Source organism: Chiroxiphia lanceolata, chromosome 11 (assembly GCF_009829145.1).
Source record: "Chiroxiphia lanceolata isolate bChiLan1 chromosome 11, bChiLan1.pri, whole genome shotgun sequence".
NCBI lineage: Eukaryota > Metazoa > Chordata > Aves > Passeriformes > Pipridae > Chiroxiphia > Chiroxiphia lanceolata.
In genome coordinates, this window is record NC_045647.1 from 15,075,230 (window position 1) to 15,093,790 (window position 18,561).

At 44.6% G+C, this 18,561-nt stretch overlaps 1 protein-coding gene across 6 annotated transcripts in view; it reads right to left on the reverse strand.

Annotated features, from left to right (window-relative positions):
- The window catches only part of DNAH1 (dynein axonemal heavy chain 1), an 88,281-nt gene that overhangs the window by 28,370 nt on the left and 41,350 nt on the right, over window positions 1-18,561 (reverse strand). For all 6 annotated transcript variants that reach the window (XM_032698800.1, XM_032698799.1, XM_032698803.1 and 3 more), the window contains 22 exons: window positions 17,784-17,996; window positions 15,966-16,130; window positions 15,145-15,266; window positions 14,474-14,579; window positions 13,188-13,367; window positions 12,190-12,330; window positions 11,383-11,546; window positions 10,821-10,934; window positions 10,018-10,206; window positions 8,874-8,979; window positions 7,694-7,807; window positions 7,232-7,381; window positions 6,654-6,740; window positions 6,374-6,560; window positions 6,169-6,260; window positions 5,534-5,688; window positions 3,728-3,905; window positions 3,418-3,612; window positions 2,618-2,737; window positions 1,840-1,998; window positions 1,439-1,543; window positions 153-293 (listed from right to left, as the gene is read on the reverse strand). In XM_032698800.1, coding sequence (XP_032554691.1) covers window positions 153-293; window positions 1,439-1,543; window positions 1,840-1,998; window positions 2,618-2,737; window positions 3,418-3,612; window positions 3,728-3,905; window positions 5,534-5,688; window positions 6,169-6,260; window positions 6,374-6,560; window positions 6,654-6,740; window positions 7,232-7,381; window positions 7,694-7,807; window positions 8,874-8,979; window positions 10,018-10,206; window positions 10,821-10,934; window positions 11,383-11,546; window positions 12,190-12,330; window positions 13,188-13,367; window positions 14,474-14,579; window positions 15,145-15,266; window positions 15,966-16,130; window positions 17,784-17,996 — 3,183 coding nt within the window. The remainder of the gene's footprint in view (window positions 1-152; window positions 294-1,438; window positions 1,544-1,839; window positions 1,999-2,617; window positions 2,738-3,417; window positions 3,613-3,727; window positions 3,906-5,533; window positions 5,689-6,168; window positions 6,261-6,373; window positions 6,561-6,653; window positions 6,741-7,231; window positions 7,382-7,693; window positions 7,808-8,873; window positions 8,980-10,017; window positions 10,207-10,820; window positions 10,935-11,382; window positions 11,547-12,189; window positions 12,331-13,187; window positions 13,368-14,473; window positions 14,580-15,144; window positions 15,267-15,965; window positions 16,131-17,783; window positions 17,997-18,561) is intronic.

Consider the following 18,561-nt stretch of genomic DNA (forward strand, 5'->3'; position numbering starts at 1 on the left):
CTCTTAGGGCTTAAGCACAGATTTTGAGCAGAGAAATACAAATCCATGGGAGTGGGAAATAATCTCAAAGTGTCAGGTAGCTGTTAAATTCTGACTGCACTGGGAGAGGAAAAGGTTGAATCAAAAATTCAAAGACAAGGCTGGGCACATACTGGCTTATAGTTGGTGAGCAACAGCTCCAGCAGATATGCCATGCGGACTGTGTTCATCGTGGGCACAATAACATCACAGAAGTTGGTATCTGGAACCATGGTGAACTTTGCTGTAGGGTCCAGCCACACCTCCCAGTGCACCTGAAAGATATGAGTCTGCTTAGAGGGGGCAGTCACATCTATCCCTTACAGGAAAAGAAAACTATTTCTGCTGTTTTCCCTGTCACCACTCCTTGTGTATTAGCTCAGATTCTGATGAGGAATTCAGGTTTCCAGCCCCTCTGTTAGTCTTGCCACCCTTATCTTTCTGTATGGCAATGCTCTGAGTGTTTGACTCGTTTCTTTTGAGCGGGAGAGAGCCCAAGAGTCAGAGGTTATTGCTCCAGCAGCAACACACTTGCCCTCCCTTCTGAGAACTGGGATCAAAGTGGGATGGAGCACTTGTGATATTTGCAAGAATGGGAATTCTGCCCATGGCAGAGGGCCAAAAGGGGTTTATTTGGGATCCTGTCTTCACATTTGGTGCCATCAGCCACGTCGCACTCAGAGGCACATGAGGTTCTGTACTTGTACAAGACATTGATGACTTCTGCTAGATTCAAGCTGCGGATGAACCTCCCAGAGGCCACTATACAAGTGAGACAGAGGTTCTGCCAGGGATGTGCTGGAGAACACAGGAGAAGATCTGTATTTCTGACCACACTGGCAGCTTCCATTAAGCATCTGATGCTTATGTAGGGCTCTTTTCTTTGATTTCAGGAAGGGGAAGTGTTTTCCCTCTTTTTTAACTTCCTTTCAGCCCAGAGGCTGTTGACTGTCAGTCAAGATGGCCCTGACATGCCCTACTGCTGTCTCCTGTGAAAAAGATGGCATATTTGTCTGCTTTGCTGCTACTCTATACTCTGCTGCACACAGCTCTTCTGCTGTTGTGCACTACTTTTTAACACAGGTAGATCTATCCATCTGAGCTTCTCTTTGTCCTTCTCCAGCAGCCACACCTGTAGAGCTCTCTCACTTTCCTGAGCACTGACAGAGGCACTCAAGTCTCAATTGACCAGCCTTTGGCTGGTTTGAGTAGATTTGAAAGATCTACTTCACAATACTGAAGGCAAGAAGCTGCCTTTTTGATTCAGCAAAAAGCTTGATTTTGATTAAACATTCTTGTTTGGTTCCTATAGGCCTTTCTTATTCGCCCTTGATGAGAAAATCCTACCAAATCCTCCAGGACTGTGCTGCTTCCTGGTCCTTCCCCCTAGATTACCCATTTTGGAGGTGAAATATTTTACCTCTCTAATGACCTCTTCATCCACATCCTCTTCAGTACTACTAAGCCCAGCATCATCCAGCTTATAGTCATAAACCAGTCCTTCTTTTGGGAAAAGTAACTGGATCTGTGAGAAAAAAAGCTGTGGTGAACCTGGTTGCCACTCAGCTGAATTCATAGGAGGATCTGCACTACTTCAGGGAAAACTTAGCTAATGGGGTGCTACCCAGGCCAGGGGGGCTCAGATTTCTCCCAGAACTTCCAGCTCCAATGGTCCCTTTAAGTTTGAGACAGACTTAAAGGGAGTAGCCAAGATGCCAGGAGGAAGTCCATCCAAAGCCTCCAGACATTCAAGAAGCTCTGACCGCCATCCATCATTACTAATTCCTCTATAATGAGAGGATCTGCTCTTCCTTTACTCACCTTTTCCTTTGCCATCTTATTTCTGAGCCACGAGCTGAAGGCCATGCGACTTTGGGCATCTCCAGTAGCGCCCACACTCCAGATCAAGGCAAATATAAACCAGGGTTCAATCAGCTCTCCCATACGAGCAGCCTTCTCCCGGGGAATCGTCTTAATTCCCTTAGAACCAGAGACAAGCAGAAAAAAAGTTCTCAGCCATGGTTAAGGCACACAAACCCCAGACTCTTAATTTTTTCGTAATTCTATTCAGCTTCTACGTAGCTTTTTCTAGCCAGCTTTTCACAGGCCTTGTTAATATATTCTGCGGATTAGAAGTTGTTGTTTTATTGGTGTACTTGAGAGACTCCCCTTGCTGAACTAACGTCACTCAACAGGAGCTGGGAGAAGAATTTAATCTTAGGTTTTTAATTTGAAAATTGTCCAGCCTTCTCCAGTACTAATTCTCAAAGGACCTGCAATCTGAAGTGCATCGCTGCTCAGCTCTGATCTCTGCTTTCCACTTATTCTCCAATTCCCTCTGCTATAAATAAAAGTGAACCTCTGCCCTCCAGCCTGGTAGGCATGGAGCTTATCTTTTGTTTCTTCAGTGGGCAGAGCATAATCCTTCCAGGTTTACCTATGCTTTGCAGGATGTCATATTACTTCTGCCCCGTAGATGAGCTACAGCATGACCTTTCTGCACCAACATCTTGTTCTCTGGTGACTAACCCTCTGCATGACTTGGTGTCCTTAAGAGTTACAGGCACAAATAACAGTGAAAGAGGTAGCAAAATCCTACCTTAATGGGAATGAAAGGCTGAAACAAACATTCCAAGAGCACGAGGAGGCTCCTTGTGAGGTTACTGTCTGTTGAGGCAATTATCTCCTTCACAGAGCTCCGGACAAATTCGATGGCATCCTGTAAGGAAAGGCAGGAACAGCTCAGTGTCACCATACAGCACAGCTGCCTTTGGTTTTACCTTCTCATTCTGGTTTCTCCTTATCTCCCTCATGCTATGTTTAGCATGTACAGTGACTGAAAATGCTGCCATTTCCAACTGCATCCCAAGTATCACTGTTTTGACTGGAGAAAAGCCAGTCAAACCCCTAGGTTCGTTCTTAACCCCAGGAAACCACTGGGCCTGCCTTTTGGTTCTGCACAGCAGTGATGTGCATTTTGTGGCACCACTGCTGTTAAATGGTTTGCTCCTTTTGGAGCTTTCCTTTGTATCTCCAAGTTACTCATTACAATAATGGCTTAGCAGCAGAGTAGAAATAACAAGACAGGTTCATACAACTTTCTCCCTGGAGTTACTCCACTGTAAGCAGCAGTGCTGCACATGGGATGATTTTGTCCAGAAAATAATTTTAAAATGAAATAAAATAAACTTTAATGACCAATAAGACTAAGTCACATCCACAGGGATCAGTGAGTAACATCTATTAAACCCAGAAAATTCACAGAGCAGTTTGTATGCTGGTAGTCTGAACTGTTCCCACAATGGCATTTAAATCCAGGCCTTGACAAGTCTGTGCTGGTTGATATGCAAGCTGACAAGCTTTAAGCCCTGGGAAGGCTGGAATGGCACAATAGCTCACCTTGAGGAATTTCTTGAAGAGAGATGCTAGTTTCTGTGAGAAGCGCTGCATGATTTCTGGGATATTTTTCAGCCAGCATTCAACGAAGGGGTCCAGCCCCAAGATGCTGGGTTCCAGGTAAACCATGCCACAGCGGGAGACTGTGGCAGGGGAAGCAACAGCCAGATCCTGGACTTCAAACATCATGGTCATGCTCTGGAAATCGTAAAACAAAACGAAGGATAAGGACTTGTTCACTTTTGATACATCTTTCAGTGCTGGGAGAGGGGAGTACAGACAACAGGCAGCAAAAGCGAGAGGGATGAGTTACCTCTGTCATCTTTATGATTTCCCCTGAGCTGAGGCACAGCTTCTTATTGTCATCTAGCACTGTGTTCATGTTTTCAATCCACAAAGCATCAACTGGCCCATCAAACATATACCATTTCCTGGTGGTGTCAGTGGCCACAGTTCCCCGACGGATCAGTGTGGAGAAGATCCCATCTGTCCTGAAAGGTGTGAGGAAGGCAGGGCTTGGCCCATTCTGCTTTTGCTGAAATCAATGGCAAAGTTCCCACCATATAAGGCAACAGAGCCAGAATATTACCCTGGTTTATCTGCCCAAGGATACCTGTGCCTCCCTTTTTGATGAGCTGCATAAAGGTCCACTTCATTCCTTTTTTTACTGAGACAAACATCTCAGCCTGAGTGACACCATGAAACAATTTCTTTGGGCATTAAGATCTGGAATTCATATCATTTAACTGTAAAACATCAAGCTTCCCTTCTCTCTCCTCAATAACAAGAGGCCTTGCTAGCATCCAGTTCAGGTCACAGGCAGGTTATCTGCTCTCTTGAGGTGCCTCTTTTTCTCCACCAAGTATAAAGGCAGACTCGGGTTACAAGGATAAATCCAGGCTAAAGGGCACGTCCCTACCCTCTTTATAACTTAAGTTCCCCATCCTCAACTGTCTGTGAACCCAGGTGGTGCTGGAGCTGGTGAACAGGAGAGCAGACACAAGGAATGCTGGCTGTTGACAGCAAGAACTTAATCTACACATGGAAACCTGGAGTGCAATTTCCATTCAGACCCTGGATAGACTCCACTCCTGCTATTAAATAATTATTTGTTATTTTTATAATGCTAGTGAAGTCCAGGATATTGTTACTGAGATCAAGGGAAAACTGCCTGTTCTAAAGCTCAGCTGATTAAAACAGATGGATTTGTCTGTAAATACATTTTACATGGCTGCTGTATTTTTCTTTCTGTCATGTTGATGTGCCTGTGTGCTGCCCTTGGGTTGAGTCACATCATAAATAAAACTGTTGAGCTTAATTGGAACATCCTATAAAATGTCCTTCAGCAAATATACACCAGATTCTAAGTTGGGAAGCTCTGGTCTCAGCATCAGTAATGTTTACTTGCTTGCACTTTTCCTAGAGGTAGTTAGCTTCATATATATTTAGTTTCCCTCATTTTACAGAACACAATTTTTAGCTTTGCCCCTAAGCAAATGCTGGATGACAGGGCCAAAGGGAGATTCACACTGCTTCTCACACCTTAGATTCTGGATAAAGTGAGCTGCAAAGTCAACCTCAGGTCACATATGAAAACATAAGCAGTAGGACCCGGCTGCAAAGAGGGCAAATGGACCATTGGTTCTTGTTTCCAAAACATGCAAGCAAACAGGAGTCCTGGTAACGGGAATGAAATGCCTCTTTATGCCTGAAAGTCACTCCTCATCATTCAAGGCTACCAGTGCATTTACACAGAACAATTCAAGTGCACAGCACAGAGGTCACTTTTCTTCAGAAGCAAAGCGAGTGTTTTTAAGCTGCTGTATCTTAGAGCAGGGGCATGTGCTCCAAAGCTATTGAATTATTGTTATGCAGTTAATGCTGCGAGCTGAGCTGCAGGAACTGTCTGGGCATGTGCCGGCAGACGGGCCAAGCGCACAATAAAAGATGTCAGCTTAAATCTCCGTGACTGGCTATTGTAGCTGGGTGAGGATAAGGACTTGATCGCTTCTGGTTTTGCGCCACCACCCTAAACGGTTCTCAGCCTTGAAGAGAAGACGCTCAAGACCAGAAAAGTGTTTTCTGTCTGGAAGGGAGGAAAGAAGGTTTTGTACTTTACCACTCATGCGTTAGCAAGTTGAACTCTCCATAAAGCTGGCCCATTGTGATGGATTTGGGATTCAGTATAAAGTAGTTGACTGCTTCGTAATTCCCACCACTGGCTGCAGGCTGACCTTTCAGTGATGTCATTGCAGCTGCCAGGACTTCATAACTCTGCAAAAGCAGGACAGCCAGAGAGTTAACTGCCATGGCTCCAGGATGACAAAGCCTCTTGCTCTCACAGCAACTGCATTCAAAAGGCAGTGAGAAAGGAGACAGAGTGGAGGGTAATATCATAGTAAAAAGATGCCTGGCTGAAATAAAAGCACAGAAATAAAGCATTCTACATGCAGTTAGATCTCCTGTGCAAGAGGCCTGAAGCACATCGAGATGTCAAAGCATGTCTCAGCCTTAAAAATCTGCAGCAGAGCTAATAAGCCTTGTTCTAATCTCACAACTCACAACCCAAAAAGTGAGCTAGTAATATACTTTCCCATGGCTATAAATCAGTACTAACTGGCAGCATCTTCGTGCCCAGACTTCTGTCTGAGAGAAGCTGGAAATGCCAGAGTGTGAGTCTTCCGTGAAACTTAAACCTCTGCATCGCTAGGGGGGTGATGGTTTGCTGGGGCCAGCACAGTGTCTCATCCATACCTTTGTCTTCCCAGAACCTGTTGGTCCCACCAGCATAAGGCCATGACGGACCACAGTGGTCTCATACAGCTGGATGACCTTAGTCACAAAACCTGCAGAGGAAGATGATGCACAGTTGGTCTTGGAGCACATCTCTTTCCTAGGACAGCACACTGGACTGAAAGCCCAGACCCAGAGGGAGCTCGTGGAGAGCCTTTTCTCTCACCATCAACATCCTTCAGATTCGCTTGGATGCAGGATTTGCGGATGGCTTCTTCCAGGATGCCATAATCAACAGGCGTTTCTTTGATGTTTGGAAATAAATCTGAGACAATACCATTGAAGAGCTTGAGGTCATCCTGCAGGAATTTGGGTACGTTGGCATCCCTAATAGCCCGCAGGCAGATGAGCTCCTGCAAGGATTAAAGAACTCAGGACTTCAGAGATCATTCCTCTCTTATAAGGCCACATTAGTCTATGGCAGTGTGAACTGCAGGCACATTTACCTCGTCCATATCAGGATTCTCTCTTTTGAGGTTGCCAGCTGTTGAGATGACAGTCTTCACAGCTCTCATCCCAAAGTCATAGTGGTCCTGGAAAATGCACAGAGGAAACAATGTCATCAGATAGAGAAGCACCACCTAAAAAAGAGGAAACCTATGCATGCACTCAGTTAGCAGATAAGAAAACAAAATGAGAGAGTTATGCCTTCAGAACAACTCCTTCATCCAATTCTGTTCTCAGGATCCTTGAAACAACTAACTAGTCCTCAGCTGTACAGGCTACAAGTGAAGAAGACATGAATAACTGCAGGATGAAAAATCCTAGATGGAAGGAAAAGCAGGTAAGGCTGCTTGGCTGAACTGTCCTGACACTGTAATATTATCTAGGACTTAGGGTGAATGCAAGTCCAGCCACACAGGTGCAGAAATGAGATCCAGAAAGGAGGGAGGAAGATGAAGAATGGGTGACCTTTTTGAGATATGCTATCACAAGGCACCAGGAGAACCATCCAGGCACTTTGTGCTTAGGCTGAGAAAGCCTCACATTAAGAAAAAACATTCATGGACATTAAGGCATCTACCTGAGAGCTGAGCTGCTCTGACAATAGTTTGAATGTTGTGGTGATCTTCTTTGCAAGGACTTTGGCTTCATTAAACCCAAAGGAGTAGAGTGAGATCTCAGCAATCATGGAGTAATCTGGGACCATCATAGCCACAGGACGAAAGAGAGCCTGAAACATACAGATCCAACACAAGATCAAAAATCTGTTGCTTCTTGTTTTTTTTTCCCAGCAAACTGGAAAGGCTGAGTATCTATCCAAGACTGTTTACAGGTCACAGCATGAGTGTGCCTGGCACCTGTCAGCAGACTGCAATCCGAGGACTGCCATTTGCTTACATATTGTGTTTCAAATCTCAAAGTCTAGAAACTTTCCAGAAGTGTTGCTTCCTAACCCTTGCCATAGACACACTGGTGGGTCCAGGTAGCCTGCAGCACCTGTGTTGCCCCTCTGCTTTCTGTCTATGCAGCCTCCCCTCCTCACCTTCAGGTTATCGGGCAGTTCGGTACGCCCAGCATACCCCGGGTTCATTGTGATGAAGACAGCACAGGATGGCACCAGTGGGATCTCTGTGCCCTCAAATATGAAGGACTCCACCTGGAAAATTACAAATATGATCATCCTCAAAGAACAGACCTACAAATTAAATAATGTAGCAGCATCTTCCATGAAAAGAACAATGGCTTTTAGTAGTTAAATTATCAAGCGCATACACACACAGCTGCCCACAACTGTAGTGACTCAATCTGGTCCCACTGCAGGAATCCAGTATTACCAGCAATATTTTCCCCTGCATAAGAAACTGGGATCATGGAAGATTTACTGATAGGATAAATTTTTTTTTTGACTCTTGAACAGACTCCTCTCTCTCCAGCTGTAAACAAACATCTTTCCATTTATTTCGCGGTAGAGATCAGACCTGAATTAATTCATGGCAAAAAGGGCAAAGAGAAACCTAAATCCTTTTTAAAACTGTGTAGGTAGTAATTTCAGATGGGGGATAAAGTAATGCAGAAGAATTTACGGAGAGCAAGTTTCTAATTCCAAGCCAAAGTCAAGGAGATTCAGGTCTTAACCCTTCTGAGCCTCCAGAGAACAAAGCAGAGACTGGCTGCTAGACTGGCTGACAGCTGAGTCTCCATTAAAGCCAAAAATTCACTTTCCAATGCAGCTCTGTGTGTGCATGAATGTGCATTTTTCTGCACATCCTGGGTTTTGCGAATCCACCAAAGCTTGGATAACACATTTAGACAAATTGAGTGCTGAGCAACTCATGGCAGAACACTGGCTGCCTTTATCACAGCTCTGATTTTTATCAGCTCAGTGGATCTGCATCAGAGTGTCTCCCACACCAAAGTCTGCTGGCACTGCAGCTCAAGCTGAGATTTACTTCAGCCCGTGAGAGTGTGGGCAACTGTGGCAGCACACACTTGGGTTACAAGCCTCGCCCCCCAGCATGCTGGCTGTGTAATGATCTGATACAATGCACCACAGCCAGGACATTGTTCAAAGCTCTCCAAGCTTAAAGATGTCTGTCCAAGTCACCCCTGAGCACTGAAGTGAAGCAGTCCCCCATGAAGGTTTGCAGGGACAAGGACTTGCCTGAACTAGCTCAAGTGGAGAGTTTTTTGTCTGCCTTTGTATCCACGTGTTCCTTACATACCCTCTGCTGCTGTGCTTTCTGGATGGTTGTGATCTGCTGGGCCACCACAGACAGCACCTCGATATCGATGCGGTTGAACTCATCGAAGCAAGCCCACGCGCCAGAGCTGGGCAGGGAAGGAAAGATGGAAGGAGTCAGGAACATCCCACAGGAGCAGTCAAGAGTTCAGCTAGATCTAGAAATTACAAATCCACATACTGGGTAGGTAAAACAGAGACTAGAAGTGAACCCCAAAGGCCCTTTATGTCCCATGGCAGGCAGTGACACAGCCACAGTGCCCTGGGATGGTGGAAGGGGCTGTAGCCTCTCACCCTGACTTTGCATCCCAGGCCATGTGATGAGTGACCATGGCAATAACTGATCCTATAGCCTGGGACAAATTCTGCATGTTCTAGATTTGAGCTTTAAAGAGGTGTCATGTTGAATTCCTGGTTTGTACCTGAGTTGTAAATGTTGCAGATACAATTTAGACAACTCTTAAGTCCATTTTTTAGAATTTGGGAGACTATGTATAAAGCTGGAAGCATGAATATGAGGAAGGTGATCTTCCCACAAGGCATGGCTTAAGAAAGAAGTTAAATAACTTACAAAGAAAACATCTGAGAAAAGAATATCGCTTTTGTCGAAGTAACTAATTCAGATTCACCAGTGTGCAACAGACTAATTGGACCAGCTCTGTTTGAAACATAGAGAAGAGAGAAGCTTCTCTGAGAGGATCCCTCAGGGCTTAGAGCTGTCTCTCTTGGCTGCTCAATTTCGAATATTCTCAGCAGATTCACTTCTTCTTAAGATTAAGCAGCTTCTGGGCTGAATCTCAGTTCAACAAGTATGATATTAAAATAAAGGCCAAAGCTGCAAACATTTGCACAGGTGGATTAGTGCATTGTGGATTAGTGCAAAGCATTTTAATTTTGCCTTAAATGAACAGGATCTCCTTTTATCTTTTTTTTCTTTAATTGGATCCAGTGTCCCTCCTTTCTGGCTGGAATTTTGTAACCTTGATTATTCTGGAACTCATTAACTCCCTTACTAGGGCTTTGCTTGTTCTTTTGGGCTGCTGTGAAAAATACCCACCAATTCCTAGTGGCCAGCATTCCTGGATCCTACCCACTCCTCAATAATGACATGCAGTATTTCATTGTACCTGGCTAATCCCTTAAAAAACTTTCCCATTGCCATAAAGTCGAGTTGGTCAGAGCAGTTGAACACTACAGTTTGGATTGCTAGTGCTTTGCCCAGGTCTTTTGTTGTTTCTGTTTTGCCTGTTCCTGCTGGTCCTGCAGGTGCTCCTCCAAATTTCAGGTGCAGAGCTCCTGTAAGTGTCAGATAACACCTACGACAAAGAAGAGACCACATGATGAAAAAAAGCATTTGTACTACTGATTTCAGTAAGGGAGACATGATCTGTCCAGCTGGGGACAAGGAGGAATCCATCATTCATTATTCTGCAAAACTGCTTTGATACGCAGCATTCTGCAAAGGAGTTAGCTATGTGGCCTTGATTAGTATTCACAGGGGCCTGCAGGGATAAATCCTTCTGCCACTGGCTACAAATTCACTCTCCAGAAAAAGGACAGTTACAAAAAGGTAAAACTATTATTTCTGATGCATATCCTAGAGTACTAGATGCTATCTGCTGGCTTCTAGAAGAGCTCCTTAGCTATCAGCTGGGCATTTTATATGAGTCAAAGCACTACATTAAGAATTAGGAGAGTGAAAGCAATCAGCCTGAGCACTGATCACCAGCAATACAGTAGTTACCAATGCCAGGGTGTTCCTATGCCCTCATCTCAGGTAGTACTTTACTGTACAAATGGTTTCTATTTACATACAGTAAGCAGTAAGACCCACTTGGTCAGATCCTTGGTTTAATTCTGTTCATCCAGAAGGAAAAAAAACCAGAAAAGAGAAAAATAATACACATTACCCAGAAAACGATCTCTTTACCTGTCAGTGAGGGGTGTGATAACCAGACGTCCAGTGTTCCCCAGATACTCATAGCCATAGATAAATTCAGCATTGACTGCTCTGATGTACAGGTCCTCCCTTGTCCAGTAGTACCTAATGATGAGTGAATATGACAGCAGAAAGATAAACACTGGCTGGCAGACAGAACAGCAGCTCACGAGACCACAGCCTGCAGGTATGGAGACCTGCACTTCAAGGGATTTCCCTCTTGAGAGAAGAAGGAATAAGGTAACACAACAGGGTGGACAGGAGTTCTCACAGGACCTGAGATCAAGCATTGCACTCCTTGGGCAGGAGGATGTCTTTTCACAATGAAACATCATGGGATGGGTTAGTTTATACTGCCAAAGTGGATGCCATCAAAACCAGGTCTATCTCAGATGCCTTAGAACTAGCATCCTTAGTAGCCTTTAATCCCACTCCTCATGTTAGAGGTAACTCAGGACTACTGCTTACAGATGGCTCAAACTTCTGTTTCCATTTGTCATGGACACAGCTGGCCAGGGAGGCCAGGTGAGGTTCAACAGCAATGCTCTCTAACCTGAGCTGGGAGATCCACTCGAAATCATTCATGCTCGTTACATTCTCCTCAATCAGCTTTGCTGCAACATCCTTGGCGTGGACCTCAATCACAATAAGAGCTGACAACACTGCTCGCTGCATCCTGGACAGTTTGCCACGGACCAGGGCAACCAAATCACCGAGCTGGGGAAGGAAAAGAAAGTACTCTGAAGCAATCCATTCAAAAAGCCAGGCTGCACTAACACAATGCAATCAAACTTATGCCATGCTGAAACTCAGATCATAGGCTGTGACAGGGCCACTTCTGCCTTTTCTCTTGTCAGAGATACAAATGATTGCTCAGAATGCAAATCCTACTCAGGGCTGGCTCAGACCTGACTTTTGCCTACACCATTACCATATTCAGGTGAAAAGAAAGCGTTAGATCCATGATGAGGCCCAGAGCTAATAACTCCCAGGTGTTAGGTGTGGTTGGATGCATGGAACAGATATGAAAGATGCAGTTTCATCCACTGTACATCACTTCCATTCTCCTTCACCTTCAACTTCTTGGGTAACCCTGGAGAAGTTACCTTTCACCTTGTTATTGTCTTCAGGTCATGATCATATTATCAGTCCTTTACATTATTTGAGGTTTATGATGACAAATATCCTAATGATTAAGAAGATAAGAACCTGTTTTTTCACCTGTTTTGAACTTACTATGTAAAACTGTGTCTCTCTTTCCCCCACAGTATGGTTCTGGTTGTATTTATAACTTATCAAAGGTCTGATGATTCAAAAGTCACCATCTGGCAAAATCTCACCCTTTCATTCATTTTCATACCTGAGTACTCAGCTGTGGGTAAAGCCTGTCGGACAAATCTCCAGCTTCCAAGGCTTCAGACACTTCCTTTGTCCAGAAAATCTGGCAGCCAGCAATGACCACTTGGCCAGGCCATTGCAAGACCCATGCAGTACGTGGAGTCTTAAAATAGAAAAAAATAGGGAAAAGAGGCTGGAAAATGGTGGTAAGACAATGACTCATTGATAGATTGATTGATTTCTATGTTCCCTTGCTGCTTGAGATGCATGATTAACAAATAAGAACTGAGTTCTTGTGTAAGAGGCTTTCCTTTTTTCCCTCCTGTTGCTGTGAAGAAATCTTCAGACACTGGGTACAGCAGGTACCTTCTATGCCACCTGCAGTAACCTGTTACAAGTAGCCAACATCAGGGGAAGAGCAGGAACTTGTAAGACCAAAAATAATGTTTCCCCTCCTCTGACCTATTCCAACTTTCCTACTTCAAATTTTCAGTCTGAACAACAGAAATATCTGAGGCCTTTTTGTTTTTCAACCTTTCTCCCTCCTTAGACCTAACCAATTAGAAATTTAGACTTTATACCAGCATAGCTTTTACACAGAAACCAGAGCCAAGAGGCACTGATGGAAACCAACAACTGTCTTTGTTACTTTTACCAGCCCCTAACACACTGTGTTAGACTGGAGAGCTGAAAGAGAAGATCCTTATGAAGAAGAAGCCATCTGGAGAGACAAATAGATATGGATTCATACAACGTTGTTTTTATGCTAATAGGAAGCATTCTGTGGCTGTGAGGGAGTGTGCAGGGTTTGCATTCTTCTGGACCATGAGCTTCTTGCTCAGCTGCACATTCTGCACTTGACCAACACATAACTGGACTAAAGGCTGTATTTTGAAAGTAGAATAGAAGAGAATATTCTAGTAGAATATTCCAAGTTCATCAGCCCCATCACTGGCAACCTCTGTGGCAAGCCTGGAAACAAGACATCAGAGACCTGGTGGTCTGTGATAAAGCTCTTACCTCTGGATAGACTCCAATTGATTTTTCTATGTTGTCCCGTACACTGGCCTTCATAGATTTTTCCACTTCCAGCAGCCAGTCTTCTACATTTTCAGAGGGAAGGATGGGAGTAAACAGCTTCACCTCTTCTCCATCAGCAGAGTACATGTGCGTGATCTGTAGGTCCTCCTGGAACTTCAGCTAATGGAAGAAGCACAACAGGAGATGTGAGCGGAGGATTTCCATTCTATCCCTGCCTTCCTGCCCCTGGGGGACAGCCAGCCCGTACCAGTGTTTGCTCATTATAAACCTGGTGCCAAACTTGGTTGTCAGTGGGGATAAAAAAGTGTGCGACAGACGCACAAAATGACCTCTCCAAATAATGGAAGATGATTGTATGAAAACAAGAGATTCACATCGCTGGGTTAACTTGAGTGAAGCAAATCAAATTATAGGTAGGATGAACATTTCTCATTGCCTGTCTAGGATTCAAACCCTTGACTCCTGTTCAATTCTGTAGATTCAAATCATTTCCCTTGAGGTCACAGTGCCTGGTTTTAAGAGTAAAACTTTAACAGCTTCTCCGGTGCCCCAGCATATCACTGAAAGTCCCCTTATTTATTCCAGTGGCTTTGCACCAGGTTTCCAGTTCAATTTCCTTTCTATTTTTCCAAACTAATGACTAGGAGATTGGTTTTACTGTCTGAGTATTGTGGTGGTGCGAGCTGTGACTAGCTATGGAGTCTGAAGTCTATTAGGAATAACAAAGAGGAAAAATAGCCAGGTTAACTCCAGCTCCTAAGTAGGGGTGAAGGCAGAAACTAAATTCAGTTCAGGCTTGTTCGCTCCTTATCCCTTCTGAGGCTGTCAGCAAGAGTGGGATTCCATCCTAACAAGGTGCCTGCAAGTAGACAGCTAAGTCAGAGCTATTTCTCTTGGCCTCCATGGTGGGATGGACAGACATCTCCAAAGGGAGTGCCCTCTCTTCCTGAGATGGATATCTAAGTGGATTTCTCCAAGCCATCCTTGATAGATGCCTATTTTACCCCCATTTTCTGAAGGACAACTAAGGGTGCCCAGTTCACGGGCAGAAATCTGGCTTTGAAATGTCTAAAGTGAGGTTGATTGAATCCCATTCCAGGACAGGCAGCACCTGGCAATGCCTACCTACAGTTACAGGTTCCCAGGAGACACATCTCCAAACAGCAGAATGTGAACACTGCTCCAGACCTCAGAACACCTCCAAGTTCCCGTGACACCAACATTCCAAAGATGGGCCAAGCCACTGGCATGCTTGGTTTGCCTACCTGTGCAATGTTCTCGAAGCATTTGTGGAGGTGAGGTTGTACAGCAGTGGGGTCTTTTGTCTGAGACAGTATTTCCAGCAGCTCATCATCCGAAAGGAAGTAGAACCTACGAACACAGAGACAGGCATGACAAGAGGCTCTCTTTACTGCAGCATCAGGGGCTAAGTCCTGGCAAGCTGGGGAACAAGCCTTTTGCTAAAGACACTGTTTCTGACTGCTCGCTGGTCTCCTTGAATTTGTTTAGGAGATGAGCAGCCACAGTCCAGACATCTCCCTTCCTGTAGAGACAGGCTTCTCCCTCTGCATAAGTCAGTTATTCCCAAGCAAAGAGGGTTTAAACAAGTATCAAAGAATAGAAGTATTCCTTCAGGAATAAGAGACAAAGTTACCCAGAGGTGTTCATTTTACTTCCCCTTTTCTACACAAATCATGAGGCACAGATATGCAGCGGTGCTACCAGACTGCCCTTAACTCACCACATTTGTGTGTGCCTGTTTTCTCCCCATCAGATGGCAGCATTGAAAGGCACAGCCCTGCTTATGTTTTGCAGCCTCATGAATATATCCTAAGCTTAGATGGTTTTGCTCTTTCTTGGCAGAGTGGAGTGAGCCTCTCCTTTCATATTTCCTGAACCAGGGAGTGCAATCCAGCCCATTGAAATTTGGGGTTACCTGGGAAAAGCACCTCTCTTTGTCTCCAGATATTCACTCAGCCCTTTCTGCACAAGTTCGAGTAGTTTGTTAGCATTTTGCAGCTTCTCTAGTAGCACTGGATCAGGGCACAAAGAAATCACCTATAACAGAATGGAGAACAGAGGAAGCATCAGTATTCTGAGCATGTGGGAGATAAGGCAGTGGAGATAATTGGGTTGCCCACTGATGTTACTGATAGGATTTAAATGACTCATGCACAGGAACACTTTCACAGGGGTCTGGAGAGGTGTAAGCTTTGTGGGCAAGGAGGGGAAAAAGCTCTTGTGGATGTGACAAGCACATTTCTGGGTTCCCCTAAATACCAACACTTGTAATATGAAATACAAGTGGTGATGGAGTCCTGGGAAGTGGAGACTGGAGAACAGAAGAGAGCAGAGCACTGCTACCAGGACACAAAAACAATGGCTCTAAAAAACTCACAGAGTCAGTCTTGGGGAGGAATTGAGGGAGTTACCTTATGGCTTACAACCATAGCAGGGCTGGTTACAGGAGTCATAGGAGGCAGGGGGGCTGTGTGTTGAGGAGGAGGAATCTGATGGGGTGCAGAGTTTGGTGCAAGGCACTACAGAGAATGACTCTGTCCATTCTTACACCAGAACAAAAGGTCAAGTTCAAAGAGAAGAAACCCAGCACAATGCTCCGGGCAAGGCTGCACAGTTAATACAGCGCTGCTCATGTCCACACCATTACAAAAACAACAACTCAAAGACACAGTCCTTCTGAGAGCACAGCTCCAAGGAGTTTGGGAGACCTGCACTGGCCTTCATCAAGGCACATACCTCAGGGTTTTCATTAGCATTCTTCATGATCTTCCTCCAATCCTTATCCACAGTCTGGTAGCGCTTGCTTTCCACTGGGAGCTGTCTTTTGATGTCCTCTGAGCTAAAGATTGGCTCCAAGTAGAGCCAAGAGCGCTGACAGTTCAGCCATTCCTCTAGGACATCCTAGTGGGAAGCAAGAAGAGCACATCAGAACCCCATGCTATGAACCTGTTCAACAAAACCATTCAAACTGTGTACCAGAATGGGTTTAAAAAAACAAGCAAGAAAAAAAAGAAAAAAGAGGTGATGCTGCATTAGACCTTCCACAATTCTAAAATCTACCTGCAGGGTCAGGGGCTGGAATTTCCTTACCAAATAATTAACATCTTCCTAGCAATCCCCACTGATAACAGTTCTCAGCAGGCATTAGAATTAATATCCACTAGTTTATTGGGGGTAGTTTAGAAATATGTGTAAGCCAATACTAAAGTTCAAAGGGACTCTGCGGTGTCAGGTCAAATTTCTGTGGCTGCTATTTCTGGTTTTTTTTACAGAAGCTGGTACAATGTGAGCACAGAGTAAAATGGGAATTTTATTCTGTGGAAAGAGGTTTTTTTGGGGGAAGAAGAATGACAAATAAAAGATGCCAGACTGCAATTCTGTCATATCCTCTCTCCTGCCTGAGGTACCTCAGCCCCAGCCTTGCCTACAGAATAATCCATCACAAGATCTTCAAACAACTCTCTGAATTAAGAGAAAGAATGAAAAGCTAAATATTTAAGTTAAACACCAGGCAGGAAACCCTGTTTGTCAGGCATTCAAAGGAGCAAGAGAATCAGGTTTGAAGAACATTCTCCTCCTCCATTTGCAGGAGATTGGACAGCCTGGGGAACTTGCTCAACATTGCAAAGCAACTGAAAAGTGTTTGACTCCCTTTCAGACTGCCTTAAACACGTGGTGCTATCTACAGTCCACCTGACCTAGCAAGAGCTGGAGTTTTCCAGGACTACAGACAACAATGTTTGCCATACTCCATCAGCTAACCCTGAAAAGCCCCTTCCCAGAGGCGGATTTACGGGCCTTTAGTGACACAACCAAAAGAAGGGGTAGGAAAGGCAGAGTGAAAACCTGTACATCATCACTGCCAAAACCACACATTAAGTAACTGAATTTCCCCGTGTCACCTACTGCCATGGGGCTTGGAGCAGCATGTATCCTCATGGGACAAGGCTAGCACTCCAGCAGTGGCCCAGGCACACGCAGATGGTAAGCACCAATCGACAGAATAAGGCAGATATGAATAACAGACAGCAATACAGCTGTGCATCAGACACCAACATTTACACAGAGCTCTCCAGCCAGACACTTGTACTGGAACTTTTCTCCTGCATCAGTGCTATTTTGCTGTCAGAGTCCTGCTGGGTGCTGCTGGTTTGAGGAACACACGCTGGCACAGTCTGCCAGATCCTGCTTAAAAGTAGTCTTTCATGTGCTTTCCTACACTGAGATGTGAATGATAGCATGGATTTCACAGAGTTTGTAAGAATCTGTGAGGTCCATTAGTATAGTATGATTAGAGACATCAGCAAGACTGTTTACAGCAATGGGAGAGTTCTGGCCCCACCAAAACATATTGCAATAGGCAGCAAAAGAGCTGCATTATTTTACTGGAGTCAGAGGGCTTTGAAAGGCCCTATTCCTCCCTAAAGATTGATACTCTCTCAATAGCTGTCCTTCCAGCTCCCTAGCAGCAACTGCACAGTGTCCATGTCCCAGCATGGCAGCAGAGCCCAGCTGCCTGTCTTCACCACATGTGTGTGGGTAAGAAACCAATACCTGTGTCATCTTCAGCTTATTTTCCCATTCATTCATCCTTTCCTCAAAAGGTTTCTTGAAGGGTGAGAAGGACATGCTCTGAACCAGGACAATATGATCATCCAGGAGCTGAGAAATGTCATCGGTGCTTTTCAGAATATAGGTTTTTGTTTCTTTGTAAAGCATCACACCAAACACAACTGATTTCCATTCATTCTCTATCTTGTTGAGTGACTGAAACAAAGGGACAAAGGGACAAAGAATTTAATTTTCAGATACAACCTGCAATGGTTATCCCAGCTTCCACAACTCTCTTAATGCCCTTCTCTAGGAAATGACAGATTTTCACTCCTGGATTCCACTGGAAACTGCAGCTGTGTATTTAATGCATGACACGCTCAGCAACAGCACATTTCCTCTGCTTTTCCCATAGATTCAACGCCTCAACACCTGTGCTGAAAGGAACACCTTCAGGCCCATTTATGCTATAAGCTGCACAGAGGCTGCCAGCAAAGGGCCTGTTAAAGATTACAGTTAATGATGGCTTTGTCAAAGGAGGAAATATCCATGAGGAACTCATCTGAGATTTCAGGGAACAAGAGCTGCCACAAGGTCATGACTTTTAATCAAGACCACCTTAGATCGTATATGAACTGGTGAACTGATAGTCTTTCAGACTATTTAACTTATGAATCTCCAGAGCCAGCAAGTTTTCCCTGCACTGGTTTACTGGTTTAAAGGATTAGCCATCTCTGTTTCCAGTCCTAGCTAATCCCCTTGACATAACATTTGAATGGCA